At 45.3% G+C, this 15,409-nt stretch overlaps 1 protein-coding gene across 4 annotated transcripts in view; it reads left to right on the forward strand.

Moving 5' to 3' along the window:
* The window catches only part of LOC108439034 (receptor-type tyrosine-protein phosphatase beta-like), a 49,111-nt gene that overhangs the window by 14,905 nt on the left and 18,797 nt on the right, over positions 1-15,409 (forward strand). For all 4 annotated transcript variants that reach the window (XM_017717199.2, XM_017717200.2, XM_037540522.1 and 1 more), the window contains 8 exons: positions 714-971; positions 4,402-4,668; positions 7,061-7,330; positions 8,405-8,665; positions 9,373-9,639; positions 10,940-11,203; positions 11,716-11,979; positions 12,973-13,236. In XM_017717199.2, the coding sequence (XP_017572688.2) occupies positions 714-971; positions 4,402-4,668; positions 7,061-7,330; positions 8,405-8,665; positions 9,373-9,639; positions 10,940-11,203; positions 11,716-11,979; positions 12,973-13,236 (2,115 nt within the window). The remainder of the gene's footprint in view (positions 1-713; positions 972-4,401; positions 4,669-7,060; positions 7,331-8,404; positions 8,666-9,372; positions 9,640-10,939; positions 11,204-11,715; positions 11,980-12,972; positions 13,237-15,409) is intronic.

Below are 15,409 nucleotides of genomic sequence, written 5' to 3' on the forward strand. Positions count from 1 at the left end.
CATAGCTCCAGACGACAGGAAACCAGATCAGCTCACTCTTTTTTGGGCACACACAGTGTAGACAATAGAGAATAGAGATGGAAAGAATGTTGAGAACTAAACAAGCTGCTGTAACGACACATTCCTTCACTAGCGTCACTCCTTTACTTCTTGTTTTGGGCAGGCAGGCTTATTTAAACCATTTCCTGCCAGATTTGGGACCTCAGTCACCTGAACACAACAGTGAGAATCCAACTGGGCAAAAATCGTTCATTTATGAACTAATATCTCTTTTTCTACCATATAGGAGTATTTATTGAGGTCATTTATTGACTAATATCTCCTGTTGTAGCATATAGGAGCATTTATTGAGATCATTTATGAAGTAATATCTCCTCTTGTAGCGTATAGGAGTGTTTATTGAGGTAATTTATGGACTAATATCTCCTGTTGTAGCATATAGGAGTGTTTATTGAGGTGATTTATGAACTAATATCTCCTGTTATAGCATATAGGAGCATTTATTGAGGTGATTTATGGACTAATATCTCCTGATGTAGCGTATAGGAATGTTATTGAGGTCATTTATGGACTAATATCTCCTGTTGTAGCATATAGGAGCATTTATTGAGGTTTTTATGTAGGGATGAAAGCCTTATTATGGGAAACTGTTGTACTGATGTCATAATAACATTATCTGTGTTTTCTATGCTCTGTGCTGGTCTGTTGTGCAGCTCCATCGGTGGTGAGTGGTCTGCAGGTCTCTGTCTCCTCCACCAACATCAGCCTTTCCTGGAAGCCAGGTCCAGGGCGGAGAGAGGCATTCTGGGTAATTGTGAGTCACAGAGCTGAGCCCATTCGAAGGCTGAAGTTGCGGAGTACAGTCATGTCCTGCATCGTCTCTGACCTCACCCCCGGAACCCTCTACAGTGTCACCGTGGTAACAGAGGCCGTCGGGAAGCAACGAAACACAAGCGAAGCGGTTCAGACAGGTGACTCTGCCTCTTCTTGTAACAGTGATGGCTTCCTGTAAGAGATTTTGAAAATCTTGAAAAGTGAAAATAAAGACAGAAACTCAAAGAGAGCATTAGAGCTCTCTCACCACCAGCATCATCACACTCATCTCACACTGTGTGGGGAGGTGTTCATTATCTCTGACACTGTATGAATCACTGTATATAAACATGTACTAAAATACATTAGCATAGATAAACAATGTTTATAGGTACTAACATCTGTTAGAGACACGAAGCTGAAGCTGGTTTACTGTTCTCCAGTCACTGGTCAGGTGCTATTTATGGTAGGAGCCTGTATAAGTGAGCCAGTGGTCAGGTGCTGTTTATGGGTGGAGCTTGTATTAGACAGCCAGAGATCAGTTGCTGTTTATGGGCGGAGCCTGTATAAAAGAGCCAGTGGTCAGGTGCTATTTATGGGCAGAACCTTTTTAAGAGAGCCAGTGGTCAAGTGCTGTTTATGGGCAGAACCTGTTTAACACAGCCAGAGGTCAGGTGCTGTTTATGGGTGGAGCCTGTTTAACAGAGCCAGTAGTCAGGTGCTGTTTATGGGCAGAACCTGTTTAAGAGCACCAGAGGTCAGGTGCTGTTTATGAGCGGAGCCTGTTTAACGGAGCCAGTGGTCAGGTGCTATTTATGGGCAGAACCTTTTTAAGAGAGCCAGTGGTCAAGTGCTGTTTATGGGCAGAACCTGATTAACACAGCTAGAGGTCAGGTGCTGTTTATGGGCAGAACCTGTTTAACAGAGCCAGAGGTCAGGTGCTGTTTATGGGTGGAGCCTGTTTAACAGAGCCAGTGGTCAGGTGCTGTTTATGGGTGGAGCCTGTTTAACAGAGCCAGTGGTCAAGTGCTGTTTATGGGTGGAGCCTGTTTAACGGAGCCAGTGGTCAGGTGCTATTTATGGGCAGAACCTTTTTAAGAGAGCCAGTGGTCAAGTGCTGTTTATGGGCAGAACCTGATTAACACAGCTAGAGGTCAGGTGCTGTTTATGGGTGGAGCCTGTTTAACAGAGCCAGTGGTCAAGTGCTGTTTACGGGTGGAGCCTGTTTAAGACAGCCAGTGATCTTGGTCATGTTTATAGGCGGACACTGTTTAAGAGAGCCAATAATAATAATAATGATGATAAATTTAATTTAAAAGCGCCTTTCTCGACACTCAAGGACACTGTACAAAATGTAGGGTTATATATATATATAAAAAAAAACACATCAGCAGAGAGAGTAGGCTAATTTGAACAGGTGAGTTTTAAGACTGGATTTGAAAAGAGGAAAGGAGTCAATGTTACGGATGTCAGGTGGGAGGGAGTTCCAGAGTTTGGGAGCAGAGCGGCTGAAAGCTCTGCTCCCCATGGTACTCAGACGAGCAGAAGGTACAGAGAGATGAATGGAAGAGGAGGATCTGAGCGAGCGGGTAGAAGTTGCGATTTGGAGAAGATTTGACAGATAAGGGGGGGCAAGATTATGTATGGCCTTAAATGTGTGGAGGAGAATTTTGTATTCGATCCTATATTTAACAGGGAGCCAGTGGAGCTGTTGAAGGACAGGTGTAATGTGATGGAATGAAGGAGTTTTAGTGATAATACGGGCAGCTGCATTCTGAACCAGCTGAAGCTTATGGAGGGATTTATGAGGAAGGCCAAAGAGAAGAGAATTACAGTAGTCAATGCGGGATGTAACAAGACTATAAACTAGAATAGATGCAGTATGGGGGGTGAGGGAAGGGCGTAGACGATTGATGTTACGCAGATGGAAATACGCAGACCGGGTTATATTACTAATGTGAGAGCGGAAAGATAAACAGTTATCTAAGATGACACCCAAGCTCTTAACCTGAGGTGAGGGGGAGACTAATGTACTGTCAATTTGAATAGAGAAAATATCCTCTTTCGATAATGTGGATTTGGAACCACAAAGCAAAATTTCAGTTTTATCACTTTTAAGTTTTAGGAAATTAGAGGTGAACCAGGATTTTATTTCAGATAAACAGTTGGAAAGGGAAGAGGGCGGGAACAAAGTACTTAGTTTACTAGATAGATAGAGCTGGGTGTCATCTGCATAGAGGTGGAAATGGATGTCGAAAGAGCGAAAAATATTGCCAAGGGGCAGAAGGTAAATGATGAAAAGTAGGGGCCCAAGGACAGAACCCTGGGGTACACCAGAAGAAACAGGGCAAGACTGAGACCTGAAACATTTGAGTTGAATGAATTGAGTGCGGCCTGAGAGATAGGAATGAAACCAGTCGAGTGCGATATGATTAATGCCAATGGAAGATAGTCTGTTAAGGAGGATAGTATGAGAGATAGTGTCGAAGTCTGTGCTCAGATCTAGAAGAATGAGAATGGAAAATAAACCAGAATCAGCTGCCATGAGAAGGTCATTAGTGATCTTAAGAAAAGCAATTTCTGTGCTATGGAGGGGCGAAAACCAGACTGGAATTGTTCATAGAGACAATTTTGGGATAGGTAGGAATGAATTTGAGTAGCAATAACTTTTTCAAGTATTTTGGAAATGAAAGGGAGGTTAGAAATCAGGCGAAGGTTATTAAAGTTGTTGGGGTCTGAGCCAGGTTTTTTCAGAATAGGAGTGATAGCAGCCGTTTTGAAGGGCGTAGGAACAATTCCACTAGTGAGTGAGGAATGAATAATAGCAGTTATGAGGGGGAGCAGAGAGGAAAGACCAAATTTAACTAAGACTGTTGGGAAAGGATCAAGCTGACATGTAGAAGGTTTTGATTTGCTAATGAGATCAGAAATGACAGATGCATCTGGAAGCTGAAAACAGGAGAGAGACTGACTATGTGAAAGAGGTACAGAGAAGGAGAGAGGCTGTGGATCAGGACAGATGTTCTGGTGGATTTTATAAATTTTCTCACTAAAAAACGACAGTAAAGCATTACAAGTATCAGTTGAGTAAAAGTGGGAAGGTAGGAAGGATTTGGATTGGAAGAGTTTGTTGACTAGATAGAACAGTGTTTTGGTGTTCCCTTCACTAGAGTTAATTAGACCAGAGTAATAGGAGGATTTAGTTTGAGCAATTACATCCTTATACTGCAATATGTGTGCTTTATGCATTTCTTTGTGGATGATAATACCAGATTTTCTAGAGTCGCTCGAGCTGACGAGCTTTAGCTTTCATTAGCCGTAGTTTAGGGGTATACGAGGGGGCAGAATGAGTGAAGGAAACAGAGCGAGTTTTCACAGGAGCAAGAGAGTTGAGAATATAGGTTAAACTATTGTTATAGTAGTCAACAACCAATGGTTAGGTGCTGTTTATGGGTGGGGCCTGTTTAAGAGAGCCAATGGTCAGGTGCTGTTTATGGGCGGAGCCTGTTTAAGAGAGCCAATGGTCAGGTGCTGTTTATGGGCGGAGCCTGTTTTTCAGCCTGTTTGTTTGCTTGCGTTCACCTGCAGCTCCAGCTCCTGTAAGCAATCTGCTTCTGCAGAACGATGGAAGTGAGGTCATTCTGAATGCCTCTTGGACTCCTGCAGTGGGCAGAGTGGATAATTACCTGGTCAATTTATCCTCCTCCTCCTCCTCTGAACATCAGGAGGTCACCCTCCACCCCAACACATCCCACTGTCTCTTCACCAAACTCACACCTGGACGAGCATATCAGGTGACTGTGAAGACCAGAAGGGGTAGGCTCAGCTCTGAGGTCAGAGCGACAGGCAGGACAGGTGAGTCTCAGAGACACAGGTAACACAGCAGATTGTTCATAAGCAGTGACATTATCATAAATATACATATTAGAGAGACTACATCACTGTACACTCAGCCATAAACTACTTGCATATAGAGTAAAATGTCTAGAACCATTAGGGGTGGGATAGTCCACAATGAATTTACCTCCAATATCTTCTATTAGTAAAACAAACGGAATTGATGAGGTTAGTGAACTGGAAGACTCTCATTCACTGCCCTTGTTTGGAGCACATGAGACGCTGCTGCCACTCTGATAAAATGCAGTTTTAAGAACTCGTTGTAAATGATGACCATGCATCACGTTGCAGCTACTCTACCTGTTTCATTTCATAACTTCGGTTTTGATCTTATTGTAGAGGCGGAGGGGGGGGGTTGTCACTGTGTCAGTAACTTAGTAACTTATCTTTGAGAAGTGATCCTGCATCTTGGCTCTAAATCCCTGACAATAAAAGTTGTGATAGAGTTTGTAGTTTGTTTGCTTCATTCTTTCCGAGTTGGGTGGAAGGTTTGACATCGCTGGATCGATGGTCTTCTGGTTGGCAGCAAGTACAACTGGATGGAAAATGAGTGGAAACATTTAATATATATTTCCCCTTAACTCCATAGAAGCCAAAGTACTACCATAAGTTAACTTAACTCAAGGGTTGGCAACCTCTGGTTTTTACCGCCCTGTTGTGGCTCCACAGCTGAATTAGATTAGTAGATGATACTAAAATAATCCTCCTTTAAAATAAAATAAAGCTCCGCTGATCTTTCAGCACAGTTTAACAGTAAATGATCTTAAACTCTGGAGTTAATGTAGAAGTGCTAATTCACCCTTTAACCCTGAAGATCGGGGCAGACTGTTGGTCACCATAGCAACACAGACAACAGTCTCGCCCAGGTAGTAGCTATGAAATGGCAAAGAGAGGGATTTAAGACGAACATTGATAATTTGGAGATGAATGGACTGATCTGTGTTTATAATTACTCCAGCTGGTTACACTAAAAAGTTGTAAAGTCAGTTTCTTGTTCTCCAGCTTCTTGTTTGAATTGTCCTGTTCCACCTTAAATGGTGCAGCAGTTACATTCTGGCACCTCAGGCACCATTTAAGGTGGAATGGGAAAATTCGAACGAGAAGCTGGCGAATGAGAAGCGACTTCAGCCTTGTAAAAGGACGAACATTGAGACATTTTACAAGAAACTGTTCTACTTTAGTGGAAAAGTTTCCTGCTGGAGATGCGAGAAAAGTGACTACAGCTTAGCTGAAGCTTAAAGCAGAGCAGAGTCTGCACTTTTGCCTGTATTATATTTTCAGCCAACACTAGGACATCAGCATGAACCAAGACGCATGATCAGCCAAGATAAGAAAATGGACTCAAAATGTTACGGCTCACAAGGTGGTTTGATTTTTGTTGAAAGGACAAAATGACCCTTATTAATATTTGAGTTGTGACCCCTGAACTAGTTTTTAATATAGCGTGCTGCCACAGTCTGTCGATTTTTCTCCCCACCCTTAATCTGTGTAAGAATGAGGTTTAGTTTAAGCAGGTAGCTCAGATGGCTGACAAGCCAACAGTCCAATCCAGTGAAAGAAATGAGGCTTTAAGTCTTTTTTGAAAAACTGCAACATACAAAGTAAAGAATATGTGACGTGTCACACAGAATTCAAATGTCTGTGTTGAAGCCGGAGCTACCATTGGTAGAATTAAACCCAGTATTTTAGAGGTAACCTAAACGACCACCCACCTGTCCGGCTGGACACTGATGGGCGACTGACTGTCGAGCTCTCCTACAACCCGCTTCAGACCAGCTGCCCACACTCCAGCTACCGCCATGTGCCTTGGACTAGCTGCCCACCCTACATTGATGTTTTCGTGGACTCCTAGTTATTCCTACTATCAATACTACTGCTATTAATATTAGTAGTATAATAACTGTGTAGGTAGTTTGACCAGAGGAGGAGAGGTCCCCCCTGGTGAGCCTGGTTCCTCCCAAAGTTTCTTCCTCAGTTCTGAGGGAGTTTTTCCTTGCCACTGTTGCCCCTGGCTTGCTCACCTGGGGGTTTAACATTCTGAATTCTTTACTGGAATTCTGTGAAGCTGCTTTGTGACATCATCAGTTGTAAAAAGCGCTACAAATAAATTTGATTTGATGTGATTTGATTTGATCTGTTAATCTCAGAGAGATGAGCTAGAGAAAATTAGCTTGGCCGTAACAGCGATGATCAGGTAAAGAAAACGTTTCAGAAGGAAAAACCTTTACATTAAGAAACATTGGATACTCTCCACAAGATTGAATTAAAGAGTTTAGCAATCATATTACTAAATAAATGAGTAAATGAAGTGGCAGAATAGTAAACTATCTCTCTCTCACTTGCCCCTCAGTGCCTGATAAAGCTGCTCAGCTGAAGTTGGTGGGTCTCAGTGACCAGACTGCTCTGAAGGTGTCGTGGGTGCCCCCTAAAGGCGAGTGGCAATACTACCACGTGCTGCTCCTGAATGGCTCCTCTGTGCTGGTAAACCGTACGGCAGACAAGGCGGTGCTAGAGTTCCTGTTCTCCGGGTTGGTCCTCGTGCCCGGCAAGCTTTACACAGCTGCGGTCACTGTGATCAGCGGCTCACTGACCACCACGCAGTACTGCCACGGGAGTCTGGGTAAGCAGTGTCCACATCAAACATGAGGCTGACATGTTTCACTCACCAGCTGACCATCAAACCAAAGCTAACCACCGAGCCAAAGCTAACCACCTAGCCAAAGCAAACCACCGAGCAAAAGCTGACCATCAAGTCAGAGCTAACCACCGAGAGAAAGCTGACCATCAAGCCAAAGCTAACCACAAAGTGAAAGCTAACCTTCAAGCCAAAGCTAACCACAGAGCGAAAACTGACCATCTATCCAAAGCTAACCACCAAGCGAAAGCTAACCACCATGCGAAAGCTGACCACCAAGCGAAAGCTGACCACCGAGCGAAAGCTGACCTTTCATGCCAAAGCTAACCACTGAGCCAAAGCTAACCGCCAAGCCAAACCTAACCACCGAGCGAAAGCTGACCTCCAAGCCAAAGCTAACCACCAAGCGAAAGCTGACCATCAAGCCGAAGCTAACTACCGAGCGAAAGCTGACCATCAAGCCAAAGCTAACCACCGAGCCAAAGCTAAACACCAAGCCAAAGCTAACCACTGAAATTAAAGCTGACCATCAAGCCAAAGCTAACCACCGAGCTAAAGCTAACCACCAAAGCTAACCTTCAAGCCAAAGCTGACCACTGAGCGAAGCTAACCACCAAGTGAAAGCTGACCATCAAGCCAAAGCTAACCACCGAGCGAAAGCTGACCACCAAGCCGAAGCTAACGACCAAGCGAAAGCTGACTATCAAGCTGAAGCTAACCATCAAGCGAAAGCTGACCATCAAGCCAAAGCTAACCACCGAGCCAAAGCTAATCACCTACCAAAGCTAACTACAGAGCGAAAGCTGAACATCAAGCCAAAGCTAACCACCGAGCCAAAGCTAATCACCTACCAAAGCTAACTACAGAGCGAAAGCTGAACATCAAGCCAAAGCTAACCACCGAGCCAAAGCTAGCCACTGTGCCAAAGCTAACCATCTCTCTCTCTCTCTCTCTCTCTCTCTCTTTCTCTCTGTCTGTCTGTCTGTCTCTCTCTCTCTCTCTCTCTCTCTCTCTCTCTCTCTCTCTCTCTCTCTTGGTCTCTCTTTCTCTCTCTCTCAGCCCCTCGGTCAGTTCAGCAGCTGCAGGTGCGTCACAGTGATGAGAGCTCTGTGCGAGTGCAGTGGCGCCCCCCGGTTGGAGAGTGGGATAACTACACCGTGGTGCTGAGAGCTGTAGAGGGACAGGTGAAGAGGAAATCTCTGACCAGAGAGATGAAGGAGTGCAGCTTCAGTGATCTCACACCTGGACAGCAGTACACCATCACCGTGGTAACAAACAGTGGAGAACTCAGCAGCTCCACCTCCGTCACAGCGCGCACCTGTGAGTTACACACCTGTCCTCACGCGGGTTCTCCTGCGTTCTGTTTTAGAACTCAATTATTTTTATTTCTGCCTGAATCTGATCAGCGAAAAGCTTTACACTCAGTGGGGAAAAAATATACCAACATGTATTCCAGTAAATTAGAAATCCATTTCAAACTCACTGCAGTCCTGCTGAAATACACGCCACACTAAACTGTGTCTCAGGATATTTTACCTTATTAAACAAATTCATTTTTAAAAATATGTTTATTTTAAACTGTGTAGTGAAATATTAACTCAGACAGAAATAACTATGTAAAAGTGTTTATAAACCCATCTGAAAGTGTAGGAACATCTCCAGAATCCCATCTGATGCTCTTCACTGTCTGATTCCTTTAGAAATGAGTTTGTGTTCCAGTCTCGTCATTTTAAATCTGATCTAATGATCCTTTAACAGGACATAAGCGAGGTCTGTAGGTATTGATACTCTGTGAAATGCAGGTCTGATCTGATATCTTGTTTATGTGAAGTACATTGTGTGTGAGAGTCTGATTGCAGACGTGGTTAATGTAAAGCACAGTGCAGATCCAGTCTACAGTTGTCCAGGATTTTACAGGACTGCAGTCCAATTATTATTAAGTTCAGAACTTTTCATTATTATTGTTTTTAGTAGTTGCAGGCCTGACATGTCACCCTGTGTGTGTGTGTGTGTGTGTATGTGTTCAGTCCCAGCAGCTGTTACTGGGCTGCAGGTGAGTAACGAGGGCTGGACGGACGCTCTGCAGGTGAGCTGGGACAAAGCGGTGGGAAAAATCGACTCGTATCGCCTGCTGCTCATCCATGACAGCGTCATCATCAAGAACGAGAGCGTTCCTGCAGACGCCACCTCTTACCACTTCCAGGCCCTGAGATCTGGCGCCCTCTACAGGGTGGTCGTGACCACGGTGCGCAGTGGCAAGTCATCCAGGCAGACCGTGTCCGATGGCCGAACGGGTCAGTAGCGATCAGAGCACACGCAACGTTAATGTTAATCAGTCGATCAACCACAGTGGATGTTCCTCTGATCTGTGTCGGTTCAGTATTAAAAAAGATTTTAAAGAGCAAAAGATGAGTTTCTTCACAGCTCAGTGAGTCCGAGGAAGGGTTTAGATTCCAAACTGCCCTTATCTGGAATAACAGGAATATTCCTGGAATTTTCAGGAAGTCCTGGACATGCGCAGGGCCTTCATTCCGAAGATTTCCTGCTAGGCTGTTCTTTGTCCGAGAGGATGTTCTTCTATTTTCAGCTGTTTGTGTTTGAGTGGACATTTCACAGCTTCGGTTCTCAGTGAGCAGAAATGATTAAATAACTGCTCGACGTGCTGTGTTGTTTTGTTGTTTTGTGCAGTTTTGTGTTGTGTTGTTTTGTTGTGTTGTGTTGTGTTGTTTTGTTGTGTGTTGTGTTGTTTTGTTGTGTGTTGTGTTGTGTTTTGTTGTGTTGTATTGTTTGTTTTTTTGTGTTGTGTTGTTTTGTTTTGTTGTGTTGTTTTGTGTTGTTTGTTGTGCTGTTTTGTGTTGTGTTGTGCTGTTTTGTGTTGTTGTTTTGTTTTGTGTTGTACTGTGTTGTGTTGTGCCGTTTTGTGTTGTTTTGTTGTTTTGTGTTGTGCTGTTGTGTTCTGTTGTGCTATTTTGTGTTGTGTTGTTTTGTTTTGTTTTGTATTGTTTTGTGTTGTGTTGTTTTTTTGTTTTGTGTTGTGTTGTGTTGTGCTGTTTTGTATTGTTTTGTGTTGTGTTGTGTTGTTTTGTGTTGTGTTGTGTTGTTTTGTATTGTGTTGTGTTGTATTGTTTTGTGTTTTGCTGTTTTGTGTTGTGTTGTATTGTTTTGTGTTTTGCTGTTTTGTGTTGTGTTGTTTTGTTGTGTTGTTTTGTGTTGTGTTGTTTTGTGTTGTGTTGTTTTGTTGTTTTGTGTTGTGTTGTGCTGTTTTGTATTGTGTTGTGTTGAATTTGCCGTTTTTTCATTCGTTGAAAAAAGCAGTGCTGTAGTTGATTGATCGGTCTCTCTGTGTGTGATCAGCAGTGCAGTAGTTGATTGATCGGTCTCTCTGTGTGTGATTAGCAGTGCTGTAGTTGATTGATCTGTCTCTCTGTGTGTGATTAGCAGTTTATTGATCGGCCTCTGTAGTTTATTGATCGGTGCTGTAGTTATTGATCGGTCTCTCTGTGTGTTATCGGTGTTGCTATAGTTATTGATCGGTCTCTGTGTGATCAGCAGTGCTATATTTGATTATTCTGTCTCTCTGTGTGTGATTGGCAGTGCCTGCGGCGGTGCGGGAGGTGTCGGTCAGTAATAACGGCAGGATGGACTTCCTCAGCGTGTCATGGCGGCCGGCGCAGGGGGATGTGGACAGTTACCTGGTGACTCTGAGTGACCGTGAGAGGATTGTTCACACGCTGACCGTGTCAAGGTCCAGTCCAGAGTGCGTGTTCAAGTCTCTGGTGTCCGGGCGGCTCTACAACATCTCGATTAGCTCCCGCAGCGGAACGTATGAGAACCACACGGTGGTCCAGCAGAGAACGCGTAAGAACCTCACTGTACAACTGAATCACTTTGAAGAGCCCAGATCACTGATTTCCACCTAAAACGTTTGGGTGGTTTTATGCATCAAAACAGTCATGATTCATTTCTACATGATGCCTTACATTTAAACAGGCTGTGCCTTTAAGGCTGATTTGGCCCCACTGAATGGGTGGAGCTAAACTGCTGTAGGCTGAATGGGTAGGGCTAAACTGCTGTAGCTGAATGGGTGGGACTAAACTGCTGTAGGCTGAATGGGTGGGGCTAAACTGCTGTAGGCTGAATGGGTAGGGCTAAACTGCTGTAGCTGAATGGGTGTGGTTAAACTGCTGTATGCTGAATGGGTGGGGCTAAACTACTGAAGGCTGAATGGGTGGGGCTAGTGAAAGAACAGTTGTTTTTCTGGGCCCTTTAATAATTTCAGTGTGAACTGTTAGTTGTTGAGTATAATCAGTGTGATTATTAATATGATTGATGCGGCTGTAAGTGTCAGTAGTTGTGATGTTCCTCCTCAGAGCCATCCACCGTTCTGACCCCGACGGCGACCCACATGGCACGGGATGACTCTCTGAAGGTGTACTGGCGCCATGCGGCCGGAGACTTTGACTACTACCAGGTGGCCATCAAACACAACAACCTGTTCCACCAGAACCGGACGGTTCCAAACTCTCAGAACCAGTGCGTGTTCAGCGGGCTGGTCCCGGGGCGACTCTACACCGTCATCGTCAGCACCTGGAGCGGAACGTACGAGTCCAGCGTCTCCACACACGGACGCACCTGTGAGTGACCCCCACAACACCTGATTCAACACACAATGATGAGTCCCTCCACAGGGCGAGGGTGTCTCCATGACAACACAGGAATTGTTAAAGAGTCCCCTGTGAGATTAAAGATCATCAGTACATCAAAGAGTTCTATAATCAATGTGCTGATTTAGTGACACTCAGACTCAGACTAGGCTGAACACTCAGACTCAGACTAGGCTGAAACACTCAGGCTCAGACTTGGCTGAACACTCAGACTCAGACTAGGCTGAAACACTCAGACTCAGACTTGGCTGAACACTCAGACTCAGACTTGGCTGAACACTCAGACTCAGACTAGGCTGAAACACTCAGACTCAGACTAGGCTGAAACACTCAGACTCAGACTAGGCTGAAACACTCAGACTCAGACTAGGCTGAACACTCAGACTCAGACTAGGCTGAAACACTCAGACTCAGACTAGGCTGAACACTCAGACTCAGACTAGGCTGAAACACTCAGACTCAGACTAGGCTGAAACACTCAGACTCAGACTAGGCTGAAACACTAAGACTCAGACTAGGCTGAAAGACTCAGACTCAGACTAGGCTGAACACTCAGACTCAGACTAGGCTGAAACACTCAACAAACAAAAAACAACAAATAGTTCCACACCTGATTCATTTTGTCATACACTTTTTTTCAACAAGCGTCACTGGATGCTTGGAATAACGAGGTCATTAATGAGTGGAAGTAAGAATATAATTCTAATATTTAATATCATATCATGGTGTGGGAACCTATTAATCAAGCAGAAACATGAACCAGCTGGTTAGCCAGGCTAGTAAAATCATTGGAGATAAACACCCACATGCTTCAGGAGGAAAACTGCCCATACGGCGGAACATGTCAGCTTTAGAACGTTTAAATGTACCACAGAGTGAGAACGTTCCTACTATGGTCATAACGCAGAACACAGCGTCCCTGATGCAAGCTCCTGTGCTTTAACTGCCGCTCTGCTGTTTCAGTACCGGCGGCAGTGAGGAACCTGTCGCTGGCCAGCCGCGGCACAGAGGAGCTGAAGGTCACCTGGACGTCGGCACCTGGAGATGTGGATCACTACGAGGTTCAGCTTCTCTTCAGCGACATGAAGGTGCTTCCCCCGATCACCCTAAGCAGCACCACCACCCACTACCTGCTCTCCTCTCTCACACCTGGACGCCTCTACAAGATTGTAGTGTCCACCTTCAGCGGACCCAACCTCAGCACACAGTTCATCGAGGGCAGGACAGGTACCGGTTCAGTACACTGGGTGGTGCTGTGCCATTCACACTCACAGCCATTCACTCACAGCAGCAAATGCCACCAGGAGTTAGCTAATCTGACTAATTTTAGTCAGCAAATGTTAGCAGTTTTCCATCAGTTAGCATTAGCTATTTTCATCAGTTAGCATTAGCTATTTTCATCAGCTAGCATTAGCCATTTTCCATCAGCTAGCATTAGCCATTTTCCTTCAGCTAGCTTTAGCTTTTTTCCATCAGCTAGCATTAGCTGCTTTCCATCAGCTAGCATTAGCCATTTTCCATCAGCTAGCATTAGCCATTTTCCATCAGCTAGCATTAGCCATTTTCCATCAGCTAGCATTAGCTGTTTTCCATCAGCTAGCATTAGCCATTTTCCATCAGCTAGCATTAGCTGTTTTCCATCAGCTAGCATTAGCTATTTATCAAGTTAAAACATTTCCAGTTTTCTGAGAGCTGAAGTTCCAAAATCACACATTCACTTCATTGTAAAAATGTTTTTATTTCTTCTGTACAGTTAATGCTGTTAGACTGCTGTCTGTGCTGAGCTGCTGTCTGTGATGAGCTGCTATCTATGAGGAGCTGCTGTCTGTGCTGAACTGCTGTCTGTGATACACTGCCGTCTGTGCTGAGCTGCTGTCTGTGATACACTGCTGTCTGTGCTGAGCTGCTGTCTGTGATGAGCTGCTATCTATGAGGAGCTGCTGTCTGTGCTGAACTGCTGTCTGTGCTGAGCTGCTGTCTGTGATACACTGCTGTCTGTGCTGAGCTGCTGTCTGTGCTGAGCTGCTGTCTGTGTTGAGGTGCTGTCTGTGATGAGCTGCTGTCTGTAATAAGCTGCTGTCTGTGCTGAGCTGCTGTCTGTGTTGAGGTGCTGTCTATAATAAGCTGCTGTCTGTGATGAGTTGCTGTCTGTAATAAGCTGCTGTCTGTGCTGAGGTGCTGTCTGTGCTGAGCTACTGTCTGTGTTGAGGTGCTGTCTGTGATGAGCTGCTGTCTGTAATAAGCTGCTGTCTGTGCTGAGCTGCTGTCTGTGTTGAGGTGCTGTCTGTGATGCACTGCTGTCTGTGATGTGCTGCTGTCTGTACTGAACTGCTGTCTGTGATGAGGTGCTGTCTGTAATAAGCTGCTGTCTGTGCTGAGCTGCTGTCTGTGTTGAGGTGCTGTCTATAATAAGCTGCTGTCTGTGCTGAGCTGCTGTCTGTAATAAGCTGCTGTCTGTGCTGAGGTGCTGTCTGTGCTGAGCTGCTGTCTGTGTTGAGGTGCTGTCTGTGATGAGCTGCTGTCTGTAATAAGCTGCTGTCTGTGCTGAGCTGCTGTCTGTGTTGAGGTGCTGTCTGTGATGCACTGCTGTCTGTGATGCACTGCTGTCGGTGCTGAGGTGCTGTCTGTGATGCGCTGCTGTCTGTGATGAGCTGCTGTCTGTAATGTGTTGCTGTCTGTGCTGAACTGCTGTCTGTGATGAGCTGCTGTCTGTGATGAGCTGCTGTCTGTGATGTGCTGCTGTCTGTGCTGAGCTGCTGTCTGTGATGAGCTGCTGTCTGTGCTGAAGTGCTTTCTGTAATGCGCTGCTGTCTGTGGTGAGGTGCTGTCTGTGATATGCTGCTGTCTGTGCTGAGCTGCTATCTGTGATGAGCTGCTATCTATGAGGAGCTGCTGTCTGTGCTGAACTGCTTTCTGTAATGCGCTGCTGTCTGTGGTGAAGTGCTGTCTGTGATGCGCTGCTGTCTGTACTGAACTGCTGTCTGTGATGAGCTGCTGTCTGTAGTAAGCTGCTGTCTGTGCTGAGGTGCTGTCTGTAATAAGCTGCTGTCTGTGCTGAGGTGCTGTCTGTGCTGAGCTGCTGTCTGTGTTGAGGTGCTGTCTGTGATGAGCTGCTGTCTGTGCTGAGCTGCTGTCTGTGTTGAGGTGCTGTCTGTGATGCACTGCTGTCTGTGATGCACTGCTGTCGGTGCTGAGGTGCTGTCTGTGATGCGCTGCTGTCTGTGATGAGCTGCTGTCTGTAATGTGTTGCTGTCTGTGCTGAACTGCTGTCTGTGATGAGCTGCTGTCTGTGATGAGCTGCTGTCTGTGATGTGCTGCTGTCTGTGCTGAGCTGCTGTCTGTGATGAGCTGCTGTCTGTGCTGAACTGCTTTCTGTAATGCGCTGCTGTCTGTGGTGAGG

Source organism: Pygocentrus nattereri, chromosome 8 (genome assembly GCF_015220715.1).
Source record: "Pygocentrus nattereri isolate fPygNat1 chromosome 8, fPygNat1.pri, whole genome shotgun sequence".
NCBI classification, from domain to species: domain Eukaryota; kingdom Metazoa; phylum Chordata; class Actinopteri; order Characiformes; family Serrasalmidae; genus Pygocentrus; species Pygocentrus nattereri.